We start from the raw sequence: 21111 nt of genomic DNA on the forward strand, positions 1-21111 counted from the left end.
TTTTCCTGAAAGCAATAAAGCGGCTCCAAATACTCTACTGGTAAGCCCTTGAGGTCTCTGACTTAACAAACAGCACTTGGTAGGTTTCCATATAGGGAAAAGTTCTTCCAGTTTACACACCCCTCAGTTTAAACATCCTAATTTCTAGGGACTCTCTCCTCTGAGGCTGTGTACTATTTATTAAAAGTCTGGTGGCATGAACCAGGAGTATGTTAAAAGGTTTAAATATAATTTAAGCTGAAATTTTTAGAAGAGTAAAGAAAAATATATATATTTAAAACAAAAACAGTGCAGGGCGCCTGGGTGGCTCAGTCACCTTCAGTGGTTGCCTTCAGCTCAGGTCATGATCCCAGGATCCTGGGATCAAGTCCTGCATCAGGCACCCTGCTCAGTGGGAAGTCTGCATCTCCCTCTGCCCCTCCCCCTGCTCATGCACGTGCTCTCTCTTGTGTGTGCTCTCCCTCTCTCTCTCGCAAATAAAAAATCTTAAAAATAAATAAATAAAACAAAAACAGTGCATGACAGAGGTTAGTGGAAGTTTAGTTGTCTGAAAACCACTGTACCTGAGTTCTCAAGGACTCATAGGGAAGATAGGCAAGTTCAAGTTGATGAGAAATATTCCTTTCTAGAATGGAGTACTTTAACTTTTTTGATTGTCATTCACAGTATGAAATACATTTTATATCATGATGCATTCACATACAATTTAAATAAAACAAACAAGTTATCAAACATTATATGAAATGCACTCTGGTATTTTTTAAGTGCTGGCCATGAGCCACCAAACTGGTATCGGTTACTACCTGAAGTTTGAAAAACTGTTCCAGAAAATCACAAAAATCTAATTGCATCATAAATAATGCCTTGGGAACATCACTGAGGATGCTCTGAACTTTGCTCTTCAAGTCACCCAACCCCTCATCCTTACTGCTGCCTTTCTAACACTTGTGTGACTGCATCTTTCAAACTTCCACCCTAATTCTCGGCCAACAGAATCTTCTAAAGATACACCACACTGATAACACAAATGTGTACATATAACCTCTGGGATACTACACAGGATCCAGAAATAGATGTAGTAAGACTTGACCTTACTGCATTATCACACCCAATAATGTGAGGCAGTGTTTTGGTTTTTTTTAAAGCTAAACTTCATACACCCGATCAACTTTTGAAATCAGACCGAGTTTTGCATATGCAGTGTTTACAACCATAAAAGAATGTGATTGTGCTAAAAATAAACTCATTCTGCTTCTCAAATTCATTACATTTCTCAATTACAGTGAAAACCAAAGACATCACCTGTTTCTACCCCATTTAAGTGAAGGTATATCAGAGAAAGCACAAATTTCAATCTGAGCCAGAGCCAGGCTGCATTTTGAATTGCTAACAGAGGCAAATGGAAAATGACACCCACCTTCAGCCAATGTCAAGGCTTCCATTATTTTAACAGGAAGAGAAGATCCAAATGTTTTCACATCATAGTTCATAGACTCAGTTACACAGTGGTGTGGCAATATTCGTGTAGGTGTTCCTCTAAAGAAAAGAGACCACATTCCTTGAACCATAACTTAAAATTTTCCATTATCTTGTGGCATTTGGGTGGCTCAGTCGGTTAAGCGTCTGCCTTGGGCTCAGGTCATGATCCCAGGTCCTGGGATAAAGTCCCACAACGGGCTCTCTGCTCAGCAGGGAGCCTGCTTCTCCCTCTCCCCCTGCCGGCCACTCCCCTTGCTTGTACTCTGTCAAATAAATAAAATCTTTAAAAAAAATTTTTTCCATTATCCTAATTTTAAGGTACATATTTTCACATAAAGAGAAGATCTCTGATGAAGAAGAATGATGAGGTGTGACAGTAAAAAAAAAAACCAAAAAAACAAAACAACAACTCTGGTTCATGTGTACTAATATATTTCTTGTTTAAAAAAAAAAAAGACTGACCGGATCTAGAAAAATGGCTTCTGACTCTTATGCTCTAGGAATCAGACGCATGCTCTATTCAAAACTATTTATAACTGCTTCCTTAGCTGTGAAATACGAAGGTTGGACTAGATCAGTATTTTCCAAATTGTGGGTCATTTTGAGGGTCTCAATCAACATTTTTGAAAAACAAAATAGAATATAATCTAGAGTTATTCTACACTGTGGTCAAAAAAGCTTTACAAACACTGGGTTAGATTATCTTTTTTTTTTTTTTAAAGATTTTATTTGACAGAGAGAGACAGTGAGAGCAGGAACACAAGCAGGGGGAGTGGGAGAGGGAGAAGCAGACTCCCTGCTGAGCAGGGAGCCCGATGCGGGGCTTGATCCCAGGACCCTGGGACCATGACCTGAGCCAAAGGCAGAGGCTTAACGACTGAGCCACCCAGGCGCCCTGGGTTAGATTATCTTTAAGCTCTCACCAACCCTGGAACTTTTTTTTTTTAATTGAAGTATAGTCGACACATAATGTTACATTAGTTTCAGATGTACAAAACTGACTGAAGCACAGCTACTGTCTGTCACCATGCAACCCTATTATAGTATCACTGATTATATTCCCTATGCTGCCTGTACCCCCCACTCCCTTTCACCCATTTTGCCCTCATCAGGCAAATTTTATGAAGTCTACCAGATTTTTTTTTTTAAGATTTCATTTATTTATTCTTAAGAGATAGAGAGAGAGGCAGAAGCAGAGGAAGAAGCAGGGAGCCTGATGTGGGACTCCATCCCAGGACCCCTGGATCATGACCTGAGCCAAAGGCAGACGCTTAACGAACTGAGCCACTCAGGTGCCCCCAGATTTGTGCAACCAAGAAATTAAGAGTCATGAGTATCTGCTGTTACCTGTTCTTCAACAGCAGATACAGCAGTTGAAATTGTATCTCCTCACCTTGTTAACATTCAAAAAATAATGTAAAGCTACCAGTATAAAATTTATTCTCTTATCATGAGGATTAAATGAGCTTTGTTGACATACTGTTATAACAAAGATTTTTCTTTAAATAATCACTAGAAAGTAAGAAAAGATTTTAAAAACCACACATTAAATACAGGTTTTATTCCCTTTTTTTCAAAAGGAGTAGAAAACACTGGCAAGATCACCACTTTGAAGAGCACTTTCAAAATGTTTTCCTGCAAAACAAAGTTCTTTTTTGGTAGACCAATTCAGAGGAAACAATTCAGAAACATGTTACCTTCTAAAGTTCTAGATTAAATATGAAAGGGTGGGTGCGGAGCATGATTTAACAAGTGATGTGGACTGATGTGCCACGGTTTTATTTGCTAACAAAACTACTCTTAACTCACTTGCTATGGAAAGCCTTATACCTATTAATTTAGCTACAAAGTGAACTTGTGTGGCCAAAACTCCCTTAACTATTAATCGACAGATATTAATGGCAATAACTATGTTAGGCAGTATACGGTTTTCCTGGGTTGGAGATGCTCCTTGCCACCATCGTCGAAGGATTTCATATTGATTCATTTGGCCTTAAGTGAAGACTCAAGACTGACTGACACGGGAACACAGGGGTAGTAAGAAGGAGGCGGGTAACCACTGACTGAAATCCAATTTGTTCACTTCTACACAAAGCTAATTCCATGAAAAGTGCAAAGTGAAGGCTCGATAAATTAAAGCGAGGCTTAAATAACTACCCGCAAAGATGGAGAGGATCTATTTCCCCCAAATTTTGGCATTCTTCCCCGCCGCCCCCAGTTCCGGAGGCTTCTGGAGACACTATCCCATCAGGCCCGCTGAGGCACGTAAGCCTATCGGTCACCAGAATGAACCGGGGACAATCACTTACCGCGAGCTCAGCGAGCTACGCCGGCCGACCGGCGAAAAGAGCACCGGGGAGCTGACTGCCGACGCCAGACACAGACCTTTCCTGCTAGTCGCCCGGGGCGTGGAGCCCGGCCCGACTCCACCCAGCGGGCCCCTTCGGGTCCCGGGCCCCGGTGTCCGCGGAGAGGAGACGGCCGGGAACATGACGGAACGCAGAAGCGACAAAGCGCGCGGATTCCGCTCGTGGGCCTGAAGCTCGGCTCGCGCGCGGAGCTTGAACACCCAGAGGCGGGAGGGCGCGCTGTGATGACGTAAAAGCACAGCGCCTAGAGGCGGGCTTTGTCGGGGAGGCGGGGGAGGGCGAGCGGTCATACGTAAAAGCGCAGCGCCGAGGCCGTGGGGTGTGGTCGGAGCGGTGTGTGTAGGGTGGCGGGGGAGGGCGCGCGGTAATGACGTCAGAGGGCTGCCTCTAGCCGCGAGACTTGGTCGTAGAGGGAGCCAGTGGAGAGTTCTGGGGGGCTGGCGGGTGTCCGGAACCTCAGGAAAGTGAAACTGGAGAGCCAGGCGCCCTTTTCGACTGGCCCTCTAGCAGCCTGAACGGAAAGCCTCTCTTTGCGTGCTGGTCTTTCCTGAGCCTCTTGGGAACTGAAAAGTATCGGTTCCCTGGTCCACGCTGAGAGGGGAGAAAATCGGAAAAGCTGCCAGTGGTTTCACACTCTGTTATATTTGTTCTTCTCTACATTTGTCATTTCCCACTCCACACTGTCTCATCCACGCTAGTGAACGCAAGTGACGCCACAAGTCCACATCTTTATCCCGGATCTTGCTCAAAAACTGTAGGCTCTAAACAACTCCCTAGTGGACACTTCGACCTGCGTGTCCTTCAGATTCCTGACGATCCACGTGTTAAAAACTGAATTCTTGTTTTCCTTTAGGACGGACCCCTGTTCTACCACCTTTTGCCCCACTTGGTAAAACTGACCAGTTACCCCAGTCAAAAAGAAGAGCTCTATCCTGGAGTCATTTTTCACACTTAACCGCCACTGCAACACCCTGGTACACTGTAGCTCCTGAATGCAGTCCACGGATGTCAGCCTCCTGCAGTGGAGACTGGAGACCGCAGCGAGTGGAACAGTATCAGGACCTGTGCCTTGGGGACAGCCCAAGTACTTCTTTATTACTACCCAGGATTCTACATTTTCCTAGTGGTTACCATTTCCTTTAAGAAAAAAAAAATCATTTCCTTGTTTATCCTTTGACCTCATTTTAAATATTATAGTCCCTTATACGGGAAATCTAAAAGAAGGGATAGTGTAGTGCAGTGGCTCTCACACTCAAACATGTATCATCACCAGGAGGGCTTGTTAAACTGCGTTGCTGCCCACCCACAGTGTCTGAGAATTTGCATTTCTAACAAGTTTCTAGGTGTTGGTGATGCTGCTGTCCGGGGACATTTTGATAACCACTGGCGTAGTAATTGAGTGTATAGACTCCGGAATTATTAAATGGGACTTGGTTCAAATCTCACCTCTGCTATTTACTATCTGTGTCACCTTTTTGAGCCTCTATTAAATTACTAATAGTACTTGTGAGAATTAGATAATATAAATGTGACTGTATTTGTGAATGTCAAAAAACAAACATAGAATGAAGGCAAACAAACTGAAGAAAAACAATATTTCCAATAAAATAGTACTCTTTGAAGAAAATCAGTAAGAGAAAGCAAGCTACCCCAATAGAAAAAAATGGAAATGTATGAAGGGCATGAACTAGCATTAAGTCAAAGACTAGAAATGACCAAAATCACATGAAAAGATCTTCAACATCACTAATAAAGAAATGCAAATCAAACCACCTATCAGTATTGTTTGCCTGTTGGATTAGCTGGAAAGTTATAAAAAATGAAAATAGTTCATGTTGAAAGGCCGTGGAGGAATAGGTGCTGATGTATACACTTCTGGTGAGATTTTTATAAATTAGTACAGTCTTTTAAGAGGATAATCTATCAAAAAGCCTTATAACTTGTATATGCTCTTTAAACGTGGCAATTCACTTTTAGAATTTATCTGAAAAAATCATAATAAATAGTATTGTTTATAATAGCAAAGAGTATAGAAAGATGTCCAATGATAGATTTATAGGATAGTCACATTATAAAATTGTATGTGGTTAAAAAGAATACATGTAGATGTGTGTAATGAATACTTAAGGATATAGGAAAATATTGTAAAATTTTAAAAAGCAGATGGGTCACAAAACAGTATGTCCACTATGAGCCCATTTTTTATTGAAATAAAAAAAGGCCTCATAGACACATGTATACATGTGAGAAGCTCAACTTGAACATGTGCCTCCCTTCTATACACCCTTCCTAAAGTACTGCCCTTTCAGTTAAGACCAAACTTTGAATTCTCTAGTACTAATCACTGCAATCAACAGTGGGATAGTAGCCAGAATTATTTCCTGCAGCTGTTGTAGAATTGTTAGAATTCCACTATCACCAACATATTAATGGTGATATTATCAAAATGGAAAGACAGGGAAACAATGAAGAACCCATCATGGAAATGATCCATGCCCAATCATTTTCAAGGCATTCATTTAATTGCCTCTAATGGCAATGGAACTTTTTGAGATAACTCTAAATTTCATTGTAGTTTGAAAGTCCTCCAAGCAGGGAAGAATGCATATCGTTTTCACTAGTTCTGTGGTCAGCAAACTGTCAAGGGGCAGAGAGTATCTCCAGCTTGCAGGCTGTAGTCTGTTGCAACTGCTCATGAATGAGTGTGGCTATGTTCCAATAAAACTCTATGTATGGACACTGCAATTTGAATTTCATGTAACTTTGATGTGTTATGAAATATTTCTTTTGGTTTTTAAAAATCATTTAAAACTGTAAAAACTGGGGCACCTGGGTGGCTCAGTCAGTTAGGCATTCGACTTGTGGTTTTGGCTCAGGTCAGGATCTCAAGGTCGTGGGATCAAACCCCAAGTCAGGCTCCACACTCAGTGCAGTCTGCTTGGGGTTCTCTCCCTCTCCCTCTACCCTTCCCCCAGCTTGCACACTCTTTCTCTCTCTCACTAAATGAAGAAAATCTTTAAAAACAAACAAACAAACAAACAAAACTGTAAAAACCATCCTTAGCTTACAGGCCATACAAATCAGGCAACTGCTCACAGTTTGCTGACCCACGGGCTAGTTTCATGAGGGAGGCACAGGTCCTTTGTTGGCATAGGACCTAACAAAATAAGAGGATGCTCAATAATGTTTTTTGTTTTTTAAAGATTTTATTTATTTATTTGAGAGAGAGAGAATGAAAGATAGAGAGCACGAGAGGGAAGAGGGTCAGAGGGAGAAGCAGACTCCCTGCTGAGCAGGGAGCCTGATGTGGGACTCGATCCTGGGACTCCAGGATCATGACCTGAGCCGAAGGCAGTCGCTTAACCAATCTTGAGCCACCCAGGCGCCCTCAATGTTTTTTGAATGAGTTGAACGAATAGAGATTGCCATGATGCCTCAGACGTAAAAATCATGTAAAACATTCCCAAAGGAACATTTACAATGTAGTTCTCACATACTTCTTTCATTAATATACTTAATGTTTTGTTAACATGTACATTTATTTTCATTTATTTTCTAACAGCTTTGGCATTTTTTATGAAATAAAGTGAATTTCCCAAAATAGAGCCTTAACTTATAAAAATGTACTGACAAGGCTTTAGCCTATAATGGTTTATTTAGCTTATGATTATTTCCTGAGAACCAGTCAAGTCCAGGGTCAGAGAAGGCCTTACACATAGAGATGAGCCTGGGAGGGTGGACAACAAAACACTAAGCTCAATAACATGAAATTTTATCTTCACAGATAGAATTTCTGGTGATTAAAATTTTCTTTTTTGCTTATTTTCTAAATTGCTTATATGAACATATGCTCTCCATGCATGTAGGATGAAAGCTAAGATTTTCAGCATAATGTCGAAAGTCCCCCATGATTGGCTCCCATTTCTCGAATCTCTTTGTATAAAGCATCAATGCTGAATTTACGATTTGCCTATTCTTTTTTTCTTTTTTAAAGATTTTTATTTATTTATTATTTGACAGACAGTGAGAGAGGGAACACAAGCAGGGGGAGTGGGAGAGGGAGAAGCAGACTCCCCGCTGAGCAGGGAGCCCCATGCGGGGCTCGATCCCAGGACCCGGGATTACAACCTGAGCCGAAGGCAGACGCTTAACGACTGAGCCACCCAGGCGCTCCTACAATTTGCCTATTCTTATTTCCTCTTCTGTGAAAAGGGGGTGATAGGTATTTCTTTAAATTATAGGATTGCCTGGGGTGCCTGGGTGGCTCAGTCGGTTAAGCATCTGCCTTCGGCTCAGGTCGTGATCCCGGGGTCCTGGGATCAAGCCCCGCATTGGGCTCCCTGCTTCTCCCTTTCCCTCTGCCTGCCACTCCCACTGCTTGTGCGCCTCCCCGCCCCCCCGTCAAATAAATAAAAAATAAATTATAGGATTGTCAAAGTATCAAACACGGTAACATGTATAAACACTCTGGAAACAAAGCGGTACCATCCACAGTGTTAGCAACACCACCTCTGTAATATTTAGCTATTTTCTTGTAATTGATTTTTATCTGCCTTATCTTTCTAAATAAGCTAGAAGCTCCTTGAGGGCAGATAATCATTCTGTCATCAACTCGACAGCACAATTCCTTGTCCAAGGTGGGGGCAGGGGATATTTATTTATTGCACTGAAGCAACTAGAGTGTTTATGTAGGAGTACTGACAATACGGACTCCATCTTTAGCCCTCCATCTTGTTCATGTTTGCTCAATGACCTCTCGTGTTCCAGGCCCCTTGAAGATTAATATACATACCTTAAAAATGCCCACCAAGGCTGGGATGTGTGGAGGCTTGCTTTGGCCTCCCATGAATGTTAGAGATAAGAGTCTTTACCCTTCCCGACACATGGATGGTGCCACAATATCTAATTAAAGGTTAGTTGTCAGTTAGGTGCATGCAATCCCTCTGATCTCACTACAGTGCCCTCCCCACCCACACATCTCCTTGCTCTATAAAATCTGTAGACCAAGGTCTGGACTTTATGGAGAATTGCTGTGCAGCTGCCTGGATCGTCATCCACACAACCCCCCCATCAGCAAGTTACCCTGAATAAAACTGTGTCAATTGGATGGAGTCACCTGCTTCATTCTCCAGTCTCTACGTACTTTCTCAGTTTGGGGGATACTTTACTGTCCTTCCCCCACCCTCTAACAGTTTGTAAATAGAAAAAAAAATTTTAAAAATAGAAATAAAAATGAGAACATTAACAATCAGGTAGGGAGAAAATGAAAGGAACTTGTAATTACTACTTACTTTTATTTATTTATAATGTTAGTTTTTTCTTTATTCCTGAATCTCCACAGCCAAACTCCAGTAAGAAACTGAATGTAATAAAGTTTAATAAGAAGTGACAGACACAGATAAAGTTCACTATAAATTTTAATCCAGGATATAAAATGTTCCCTAAAGACACAATTGAACATCTTGTATTAGAAAATAAAATATAATGATCAAATTCAATTTTGTAAATACTTCTATGGCACAAAGCGATTTCCCTCAGATCCAACCTTGTAATTGTGTTTTGTCTGCTTTCTGAGAACCACATCATAATTGCAAATTGTATAAAGAATACAAGTAAAGCTTGTTAAAATGATTGTCACCGATGTACTGTTTCCTAATACAAAGAACGTGGAGTTCATTCATTCACTGAGTTCATTTTATTCAATAACAAATTCCCTTATGTAGAATGAATTATAATACCGCACGCTTATCATGAAGTAGTGGTTTCTCCTTCCAGCATAATCAGTGAACTCATCAATACTTAGAACACAGGCAAACTTCCATTTTAGTTACATCAACAGTTATTTCTTAGGTTCTGGCATCATCAATGTAAAAAAAGCACTTTTTCTTGAGGCAACAGCAAATTAACAGCACTGATTTGAAATATGGCAAATCTAATGGTTATCAGCATTGCTTTCAGAATTCTGAGGCATTTGGGTGAATAAAACTATAACCATAAATAAAAAGGGTTATTGTCCTCTTTTCAGAAGAATAACAAGTTCTGAAAGTTTCTTGATATTCTGTAGAATAGGAAGAACTAAGCTTTCTTCAAATGTTTTAAGGTTGAAAATTACAGTTTAGGTTTTTGCTTCATTGAATGAAATTTCAAAAGTACTTAATGGATAAAACCTAAAATCGGGCTAGGAATTACAAAATTTTAAAAGATAACTTTCAAAATAAATGCCTCGGATGACTTAAATGTAAAATTCATTTTTACCTCTTGATAGTACCTAGCAGTTCATGCTTGACTTTCCACAGTAACAAATGTGTGAATAATGAAAATAGAAGTTTCCATATTCAAACGTTGGGCTTCTTCCCTTTTTAAAACTTGTCAGGCTTTCACATGCTAAAAATGTTGAAAACCACACACATCCAAACATGGTCTCATCCCAGAGGAACACATGTATCTGAAATTTCATACCCCTGAAGACACAGGAGGTAGGAACGTAAATGTTCCCTTCTCGCTATGTGATGCTAACTACTCCTCTATTCTGTATGTCAGGTTCACTTCAGGAGATTATCAGAATAAAAAAAGGGAAGATTTTCATCTTCTAGGAAAATGAGACACAATGTAGGTAGAATACTACCAAGAAAATTACACAGTGGTTGGCAAATCACCTAAAATAATTAAGCTTTTTATTTATAATCCCCTTTTCAAAGTTGTCATTGGACAACAGCTTCAATCTGTAACAGCGCATAAAAAATAAAAATGAGGTGCCATGTTATATTAAATAAAGTATTCCAGGATAAAAGAAAGTAAAAAACCTGAAAATAACTTCAGTGCTATAGACATTTAGAAAGTTACAATTATTAAAACTCTGAATAAAAAGGTCTTGAGAACAGGTACATCTCAAAACGATATTTTACCCACCTTGGAAAAAATAGGCATATTTTAAATAACCTGAAGTATGACTTACAGATTAGATACCATCTCTAAGTATTTTTCCTGCAACGATGTCTAAAGCCTCCCATGTTCACTTTATCAGTAATTGCTCCTTTACACTGAACTAAGCCTTTGCTTGTTCATTAATTTCCTGTATGTCCCATCTGGTTTTGAAAGCAGTTCTTCATGTTTCCCGCATTCTGTAATCCTTCCTTGGTCAAGAACAGCCACCGTATTAGCATTCTTAATAGTGGACAGACGGTGGGCAATAATTAACACTGTTCTTCCTTCCATGAGTCGGTCTAGAGCTTCTTGCACAAGGTGCTCGTTTTCAGCATCGAGGGCACTTCAAACAGGAAACCATGTGAGAAAGCAAAGACGTCAGTCCCGCGCACACTGTGCACTCATGTGCTTCCTGTCACACACGCAGTTGCCCTAGAGGAGCAGCGCATTTTCACCACGACCAAGATCACCACTTCTACTATATATACACTTCTACTATCTATTTTTTATATTATAAAAATACTACAAAAAGGAAACTTGGGACCCTTGATTTCCATAGACCTGCTGTCACAGTAGAAAGCACTCTGTAGAGCTGCTGCTGAGTGTGACCCGGGGCTCATCATAAACGGGACTGAACTGAGACTAGAACCCTCCACTTCTTTTTTTTTTTTTTAAGATTTTATTTATTTATTTGAGAGAGAAAGAATGAAACAGAGAGAGCATGAGAAGGGGGTGGGTCAGAGGGAGAAGCAGACTCCCTGCCGAGCGGGGAGTCCGATGCGGGGCTCGATCCCGGGACTCCAGGATCATGACCTGAGCCGAAGGCAGTCGCTTAACCAACTGAGCCACCCAGGCGCCCTAGAACCCTCCACTTCTGACCTGGCCTGTCCACTGCCTCCCCGCTGTCATTATTAATTCAGACCTGGTCACTTTAAAGTGGGAGCGGGAAAAACAGCATTTTCAGCTGTATCGCTTTGAAATACAGAAGAGTAAGTTTTTGGTAAAGGAAGAATTTGGCTTGTACAATCACACAGAGTATTAAGATATGCTCACCTGGTTGCTTCGTCTAGGAGAAGAATTTTGGGATTCTGAAAAAAGAAAAACACTATTTTTAATTGTTTTTAATATGTTTTTAATGTTCTTTTCTTTTGAAAAGGAACACAGTTTTATTATAAAAACACAAACTCTCAGTAATAAAAGGAAATGAAGTACTCATACACGATACAACATGGATGAACCTTGAAAACATTCTGCTACGTGAGAGAAGCCAGACACAAAACGCCCATATTGCAGGACCCCATCCATATGAAATGTCCAGAACAGGCATATCCTACAGAGACAGTGAGTAGGTAAGCGCTCACTTGGGGCTGAGGTCAACAGAGAAATAAGACAGGGGGCCATGTGTGACTGGTAAAGAATCTAGCGTCTCTTCCTGGGGCGACGAAAATGTTCTAAAATTGATTCTGGTGATGGATGCACAACTCGGACTACACTGAAACCCACTGAGCTGCACGCTTTAAATGGGTAAACTGTATAGGATGTAAATTATATCACAATAAAGCTGCTACAAAAAAGAAAAGCACAGACTCCTAACTGTGTGAGCTAAGCACATAAATGGAAGAGTTAGAGGTGACTCTCTGAGCCACTGTCGCGGGCATTGCTGGACTGGACCTTGTTTACAGTGCAGTTTACCCTGTTGGCCAGTCAACGAGCAGTGTGAGGCAGGATCTAAAGTGAGTAGGACAGAGTCTAGACTCTCAAGGTCCTGCTTGTAGTTTAGTTAGGAGCATCACATAAAACTGAGACAAGGGAAGAGTCAGCTGATGTCTCTAACACATTAAATTCTAGCTGTGCCTAGGAAGTTGCTGACAAGAAATGAAAATGTACGTTCACACGGAAACTTGTACGCTGCTTGCTCACAGCAGCACTAGTCACGATAGCCCTAGCCTGGAAACAACCCCAGTGTTCAGCACTGGTGAATGGATACTCGAGTTGTGTTGTGGCGCACAGAGGAATACTGCTCAGCAAGAGAAAGGAGTAAAGAAGGACTGATATACGCAGAGATGCGGACAGACCTCAGAAACATGGTACGCATGGCGCGCCTGGGTGGCTCAGTCGGTTAGGCCTCCAACTCTTGATTTCGGCTCAGGTCATGATCTCAAGGTTGTGAGATCGAGCCCCACGTCAGGCTCCACATTGGGAGTGGAGCCTACTTAAGATTCTCTCTCGCCCATTCCCCTGCCCCTCCCCCCTTGAAAAAACAAACAAACATTATACGAGCAAAAGAGGCGAGATGCAAAGGTCACATCTTGCCTGATTCCATTTATCTGAATGTCCAGAAAGGCAAATCAGGACAGACAGAAAGTACATTGGTGGCAGCCTGGGACTAGGGCTGGGAGCGGGGAAAGACTGCAGGTGGGTACAAGGGATCTATCTGGGGTGACAGAAATGTTCTAAAATTGGACTGTGTGATGGCTGAACAACTGTACATTTACTAAAAGTCACTGAAGAGTACATTTAAAACTGGTGAGTTTTTATGGTATGCTTCAATAAAGCTGCTTTTTAAAAACATCATTTATAAATCTGAGGAGAGTAGTTACGTAACAAAGGGGAAAGCTATCATTTCCTACAAACTACAATGTCTGGGGCCTTCAGCTAAAATGGCTTTCCCTCTCCTCTTAGGAGTTTTGGGTAAGTATTTCCAGCCTATACTACGAAGTTTAGCAGTTGACTATAGATTACACAAAGAATCATACTTGTATTGTTTTGATATTTTTATATAATCACTGTTTCGCTTGTTAGACCTATACTTCTTCACAGAAGGTCCATGTGTTAAAGTTTTCTCCCTCCAACAACCCTAGCACAGCACTGGGCTCCTAATAGTGAAGAAATCCTTGTTAAATTGGAACAACATGTACTCAGTGGAACTCCCAACTCATCTTTCACCTGAACTATCAACCATATATCTACCCTCCTGTCCAAAAAAAAAACAAACAAAAGGAAGAAGAAGAAGAGTAAATTACAAATTATAAGGTCCCTAATTAAAAATGATAATAAAAAAATTCTGGCCAAATGGCTTCAAGCTTACCTTAAGCAGAGCACGGGCAATGGCAATCCGTTGTTTCTGCCCACCTGACAAGGACAATATTTTTTTTTTAAACTTGAAAGCCTTAACAAAAATTCTTGGTAACAGGTTTTTCTGATAAGCTAAGCGGCAATTTGAAGATAGCTTCTTCCAGTTAGTCACATCTGAGATAGACAGTAAAACAAAGGCCTATTTTTTAAATATATCGTCTCCTCATCAACCTCAAAATTAATAACAATGATCATAGCTAACATTTATTGAGGAGTTCCTATGTACCAGGCATTGTCTAAAAGCATTACAATGTTGTCTCATTCAATCTTTAAAAAAATCCCATGAAGTAGATCCTGTAATTATTCCCTTTTCACAGATGAAAACCAAGGCACAAAATAACCAGTCCCAGGTCTCATAGTTGGTTAAGTGGCAGAACCAAGGTCTGAGTAAGCCACTTCAATCCGCCCTCTTAGAACTCAAATTCTACTAAAAGCAAGGGAAGAAACTGGGGGTAGGGGTGGATAGGAGTGAGTAAACGCAGATGGGACGGACAGAGGGAGGCAGAAGAACATCTACAATAATCCCTTTCCTCATCTTTGCCTCCCACCACCTTCTCTCCTTTACTCCAGGGGACGGGACTCCCAAGTTACAACCGGTAGAGTCTCAGAGAACACTACTCAGGACTCCTCCCGACTTACTTCATTTTGGAAAACTCACTACATTTTTGGTGATGAAAACAGTCCTTTTTGGTTGGTTTTATTGGATGAAATACTTATTAATAGTAATTACTGGACATTACATTATTTCATCTAAAAGCAGCTCATCAAATGATGAACTGAAATCAAATTACAACTGAAATGTGTGGTGCTCCTAAAAGCTGTCCTCAGATAGGCAGCCCCATGCTCACAACAAGGGAACCAGGGAAATCCCTTTCTTTTGGAACCTCTGAAGTTGGTGAGGGTGTCGGAGTGCTCTGAGGTGGGCTGGCTGAGCAGCCAGCTGAGAGCTTTGGGTCAGCTCTGAGAAATCCTCAGTGCCAATTAGTGCACTGGGAATCTGTCACTAGATATTCTCTCTTCCCCCAGAAAGTGAGCATGGGCTGAAACCTTTGGTTATTTCACTCTGAAATGGGAGCTTGAGAATCCTGGTAGAGGGAAGGACTCGTAGAATCTGTTCCAAGAGAGAAGGCGAAACGCTTGTTGGATGGAGTGAGGTAGCTCCTGGCTCCACCCCCTGATGCTCAATAATGTCACCATGGGGAGCTGAAACTGGTTTTCTACCCAAGGACGTGTTTCAGAGATGCCAGAGCAGGTCATTTTTACATAGCCATGTGTGATTCTACTGCTGCAATCTTGCAAATCTATCCAAAACATTTTTTCATCCACTGCCTATTGTTTAAAAAAATCATACACAATCAAAACATGTCTGTGTTAAATTTTCTGTGGTCTAACCTGAAACAAAAAGTTTTGAGTTGGAGGGGCGCCTGGGTGGCTCAGTCGTTGAGCATCTGCCTTCGGCTCAGGTCATGATCCCAGGGTTCTGGGATCGAGCCCCGCATCGGGCTCCCAGCTCAGCGGGAAGTCTGCTTCTCCCTCTCCCACTCCCCCTGCTTGTGTTCCCTCTCTCGCTGTGTCTCTCTCTGTCAAATAAATAAAATCTTTAAAAAAAAAAAAAAGGTTTGAGTTGGAAAGGACTACTGCTCTAGTCCAACCCAGCCACCTTCACTCTGACATGGAGGCAGACACCTCCAGTGACAGAGCGCTCATTCCATGGAAGGGAGCATGTGTCAATAACTGTAATGAAAAAATTATCTGTGTTTACCCAAAAATGTATTTCTCTTTAAGTCTACTCATTGGTCTCACTTCTGTATTCTAGGCAATAGAATACAAGTTTTTTCTTTCCCTCCTGAAAATACGGTAGCCAGAATGCGATGCGCTCCGAGGTGCTCTAACATCCCAGGGAACAGCGACTGAGCCTCAGCCGCAAGTCTTGCCTGTGTCCAGCACAGGGCGTGGCACACTGTGCCATGGGCCAGACCGGGACCAGCTCCTGTTTCTGCACGGCCCTCAAGCCAAGAGTGGTTTTCACATTCCTAAAGGGTTGTTTAAAAAAAAAAATCAACAAAGGATATGTGACAGAAACCACATGTGGCTCATAAAATCTAAAATATTTACTCTCTGGCCCTTTATAGGAGAGTCTGTGGACCCCTGGTCTAACATGTAAAGTACAAAGTGGGGAGCAGAGAACTCTTCAATTTCAGTTCTGCTCTATGCTCACAGCCCCTGCCTCCCTGGACAAATCATCCTTCCACGCTGTATCTGTCTTATTTTCTGCAATTTTCAAGGATCTCAATTTGCAAAACACATTCTTTTCTCAGAGAAAAAAGCTGCTGTGGCTGAGTTATTACTCGGTGGGACACTCCGTGGGAATTTGGGAACACCTTTGAGGTAGAAAGTGAAGGAAACCGGGGAGCTATCCATATACAAAAGAGATTTCAGGAAGGGGAAAGGCCAATCTCATAAACTCTAAGGACAAAAGCCTAATTAGAAATTAATACTGCTGTATGAAATGCTGCAGAGTTCTTTGGAGCAAGAGTTTTTGCTGCCAAGCAGTAACAAAAAGGTACCTGAAAGGAGAACGCCCTTTTCTCCGACCACAGTGTTGAATCCTTGGGGGAAGTTTCGGATGAAAGCACCTGCGTTGGCTACATCAGCCACTCTCTCTATCTGCTCGGCAGTCACCGAGGAAGGGTCGTCTGCACCATAAGCAATGTTCTCAGCAATGGAGCAAGAAAACAAAATTGGTTCCTGCAAATTGGAAACAAAACATTATTTCTTGCAAATTTCAAAACAGACTTCAAACATATCTAGGAAATATAGTGACGCTTACTATACAGTACTTACATCTAAGAAACTATTAAATTGCTCTCAAAGAATACACAGTCAGCCACTGAATAACATGAGGGTTAGGGGGTGCTGACCCCATGCCGTTGAAAATCTGAGTATAACTTTTGAACTCCCCCAAAACTTAACCCCTAATAGCCTACGTAGACTGGAAGCCTTACTGATAACATAAACAGTTGATTAACGCGTACCTTGTGTGTTATATATTTTCTATACAGTATTCTTACAATAAAGTAAGCTAGAGAAAAGAAAACATTATTAAGAAATCATAAGAGAAAATACATTTGTGGTACTGTACTATCAAAAACCACATATAAGTGGTCCCATGCAGTTCAAACCCATGTTGTTCAAGGGTCAACTTTATACTATTTTTTTAAGATTTTTATTTACTTATTTATTGGAGAGAAAGAGAGAGAGAGAGAGCACTTGCACATGCACATGAGTGAGTAAGGGAGGAGCAGAGGAGGCGGGGAGAGGGACAAGCAAACTCCACAGTGAGCACGGAGCCCAACGCGGGGCTCAATCCCAAGACTGGAGCTGAAACCAAGAGTCAGATGCTTAACCAACTGAGCCACCCAGGTACCCAACATTATACTATTTTGATTCTATTTCCTCATTCTCCATAAATTCGCCCAGCTGACTTTTAAAAAATTTATGCTTTTCCATGAACAGGATTGATTTCATCATGATACCATAGGAAATGAGATCCCATGGCAGGTGCCTGGCACATAGTTGATTCTTCATAAATGCAAGCTCCCTCCCTCAGGAATACGCAGGTATGGAAGGCACCGGGTCCATCTATATTTTCCAGCTGTGGGCTTCCCACTGAGGATTGAGGGGGACTCCATCTCTATTCATTACTTTTTGAAATAGACACAAACCAGGTGGGAACATGACATTTTAACAGCACCTTGTGGAACAGTCCTAAAAAAGCAAATAAACCTCCAGCTTCTTTCCTCCATCCCTAAACACTATGCACTGCTGCTATCCATATACTAACAAGCCGCTCCCATCACTGCCCCTCCTGCTCCTCACCCAGTGGAGTGGGATGAGGGTAAGGTCTGAGGAGAAATTCATTAGAGGGGGAGGCTCAGAAATGAGGGAAGCCTCAGGTTTGTCTGCTGTGCACATAGCCTGGTAGTAAAATATAAACAGCTGTGTCAAAATTTCCCTGCACCAAATGATCTCATTAAAGTGACCATATTACACTAACATTCTGCCTTGAAATCTGTGACCTCTTTGCAAGGAGACCCTGGCTCTTGCCATACTCTTTGCTTGCTTATTCCTGAAACCCATTATATAAAACAGCAGACTGTGCTGTGATGAGAATGTGAATTGTGGAAGAGTCAGTAAAAGCTAAAAAGTTCTATCATTTCCTCCCCATCCTCTGGACTACCTGCATTACAAAGTTATACTAGTCCCCAGCTTTGGATAAAAAGTCAGTTTCAACTGGTTCAAGTGTTTAAGGTCTTCAGGATACAGCACTATTTACAAACCTAAAAAACATGCGATGGGAGATTAGTTTAGCACATGTGGAGAACTTCCATTTCTTCTCTTTTGAGGGGTTCAAGTCTAAGGAAAAGATATATAATAAAAGTGAATATAAAAGACAGTGTAATAAAAATAGAAACCTCTCTTCTCACCTGACTCACTGTCCCAATCTTGGATCTCAGCCAGACTGGATTTAGCTGGCGGATATCACGGCCATCGAGACTGATAGTTCCTTGTAAAGAGGAGAGGAAAGTCACAGAATGTCATGGGGCCAACGACTAATGTGAACACAGAAAGGATCTGGTGGACAAATTCCACATTCAGTTCTTTTAAAGATTCAAAGTATGTTCAAAATCTCCAAACAGCATCTAAAATCAACGTATTTCACGGCCTTTCCCTGTCCACTGTCTCCCTACAGTAGTTGGCTGGCTAGCCCACCCACTAGTTCATCCACCCAGCTCGCTTTGCTGCAGTGGCTTCCTTTCTGGAGGGACTCGGCTCCCCGAGAAGATTCACCTGTGCCACGCTGATTCAGAAGCCGAGTTACGTGGAAGGGGCACGCGGTGAGGTGCCCACGTGCTGGCACCAACACTGGCAGTCCTGGCACAGTTCTGAAGCTGCCTAACTCTGGAGCTTCCTGATATGTCAGCATCAGCAACTACCGTGAAGGCCTGGTTCTGCGGTGAAGTTTTGAGGAGTGTCCTGGAAATTCAATCCTGCCAGTGATTTTTTTTTTAGCTCTTTTATTACTCCTTAAAATATCCCTTCCTGCATAAATGCAGTTGGAGGAGACTCATCATCCACAGCCATGAATCTGATACCATAGCAGAGCTTTTAAATAATCAGATGTAATTCCGTGACCCTAGCTAACAGAATTAATTCTACAACACGGAGGGAACTCAGTAATGCTTGGGGATGACCATAACGTTGACTAAGAAACACCATGCTTTCTCCATCAGTGGTGTGGAATTATACAAGCCAGCTGTAAACTTTCATACACTGGCAAAAACCTGAGGTTTTTGACTTAAAAAGTACAAGTGTTCTACAGTCTGCGAAGGCTGGAATTTACGTGTAGCTTCTTTTCTCCTTGATATTTATTCACCATGATAAACTAGAGGCTTCATATTTTGACTTGCTTTGCATTCACCTAACTAGGATTTTTCTAAATTCAGAATTTTATAGCAAGTAGCGTGAATCAAAACAGGGATTCCAGAGGCAAACAGTATAGTTAACACCCATTTTAACATAGTTGGTGATTCCGTGGCTCAGGATCTGCAAGTCAAATAACTATCTGGCATATAACCAGCTCCCTCGTGGTTTTAACCAAAAAGCACAGATACAGAGATCAAAGACACACTGATTTTAAACTAATAATGTAATTTTTACCTAGAGTTGTTTTCTTGCCAAGAAACATCGTTTTCTCAGTCCAAAATTAAATCCATTAATATGGACTATCTACTCCAGGCTCTGATATAAAGAAGGATATAAACTTTATGTGCGGTGACGGATGTTAACTAGACATTTCACAATATATACACACAGCAAATCATTTTGCACACTTGAAACTGATATGTTATATGTCAATTACATCTTAATTAACAGGACATAAAGAAGTAAAATAACATATTCTTTGCTCTAAAAGATGCTATAATCCAGTTAAAAATAAAAACCAAAACATAAAAATCCATTAAGAAAATCCCTACTACCTCAAAATAGCTTCAATAAAGCAGTCACATAGAAGGGGATCCCTGGCTGCCAAATCACCCATCTGCATGCTAGCCACAGGGCAGTTCATGGGCAGATGCAGCCTGAAGGCTTCCAGAGAGCTTTACAAGCCGAGTGGCCGGCACAGAGTGGTACTCACTCCATGGTGCTGCTCAGCCAGCCACACGTGGGCACCTTTTTGGAGATGTGGAGCAGCCTTGCCCACCCCAGGAGAGGGGGCATCAGAAGGGCACACCAGCATGGGAGATGAGGAGGTAGAATTCAGGAAGTCACTCGCTCCCAGAGGCGTCCCCTGGCACCCAGCCCTTTCATCAGCTCCAAGTAGAAAGAGGTGAAGAGGTCAGACACGAAATATACAAACTGCCCGACAGGCCTTCTATATACTCCTAAAAGTGACACCTTTGTATAAGGGATTTCTTTCCTGGGAACAAACCCTCTGGCATTTCAGAATTCTCACATACAAGGTCTCTGCATAATTTGGTCCTCTCCCAGAACATGAGAGTAGAAGGGCTCTGGAGAGTCCTCTCACCCTACCATGTGATGAAGCACTCACCAGACATGGGGTCATACAACCTCAGCAGGAGGGACACCACTGTTGATTTGCCAGAACCACTTGGGCCAACCAGCGCTGTGACCGATGCTGATGGGATAGAAAGGCTGAAATCCTGGAATATGGGCACCTCTGGGCGAGCTGGATAGGCGAAATGCACATTCCTAAACTCCAAAGTGCCCTGGAAGCTCTCCTTGTTTAAAATGACCCCTTCTGAAACAAGATAGAATACTAGTTACGTAACGCAAAGATCAAGCTGACAGCAGAACTCCGTTCTCCCATTTGTCTGCCTACAGATGGCCCCGGCCCACAGCTCCTGTGCTCACCTGCAGTAGGAGCTCTTACCGGGCACAGCAGGAACAGGCCTCTGCCTAATGCTTACCTCGAGCCTGCTCTGCACCCACTCTGTCCGAGGCACTCTACGTATGCGCTTGTCTGATTCTCGCAGCCTTGAGAGGCAGAGAGGACCAGACACTGAATCTCAGAGACAACCACCTGCCCAAGCTAATGGGTAGTGAAGCTCGTTTTCACCTGTGGAGCAGTCTGGTTTCAAGCCCCACTGCCTTTCCTCTGTGCCACTGCCTCTGCAGTTCC

General features: G+C 42.0%; 2 protein-coding genes across 2 annotated transcripts in view; both read right to left on the reverse strand.

Annotated features, from left to right (window-relative positions):
• NUP133 (nucleoporin 133) overlaps positions 1 to 4051 on the reverse strand; it is a 60055-nt gene extending 56004 nt beyond the window's left edge. The window contains exons 1-2 of the mRNA XM_028104631.2: positions 3789 to 4051; positions 1418 to 1536 (exon numbers count right to left, since the gene is read on the reverse strand). Of these exons, the coding sequence (XP_027960432.1) occupies positions 1418 to 1536; positions 3789 to 3970 (301 nt within the window). The 5' untranslated portion in view covers positions 3971 to 4051. The remainder of the gene's footprint in view (positions 1 to 1417; positions 1537 to 3788) is intronic.
• Positions 4052 to 9247: 5196 nt separating this feature from the next.
• The window catches only part of ABCB10 (ATP binding cassette subfamily B member 10), a 34431-nt gene continuing 22567 nt past the window's right edge, over positions 9248 to 21111 (reverse strand). Inside the window, exons 8-13 of the mRNA XM_028104606.1 lie at positions 20521 to 20730; positions 18395 to 18474; positions 16475 to 16655; positions 13861 to 13904; positions 11826 to 11860; positions 9248 to 11115 (exon numbers count right to left, since the gene is read on the reverse strand). Of these exons, the coding sequence (XP_027960407.1) occupies positions 10884 to 11115; positions 11826 to 11860; positions 13861 to 13904; positions 16475 to 16655; positions 18395 to 18474; positions 20521 to 20730 (782 nt within the window). The 3' untranslated portion in view covers positions 9248 to 10883. The remainder of the gene's footprint in view (positions 11116 to 11825; positions 11861 to 13860; positions 13905 to 16474; positions 16656 to 18394; positions 18475 to 20520; positions 20731 to 21111) is intronic.

The sequence above is a fragment of the Eumetopias jubatus genome, unplaced genomic scaffold (genome assembly GCF_037043125.1).
Source record: "Eumetopias jubatus isolate StellerSeaLion01/CBP00866 unplaced genomic scaffold, mEumJub1_p1.0 scaffold_17, whole genome shotgun sequence".
Taxonomy (NCBI): Eukaryota; Metazoa; Chordata; class Mammalia; order Carnivora; family Otariidae; genus Eumetopias; species Eumetopias jubatus.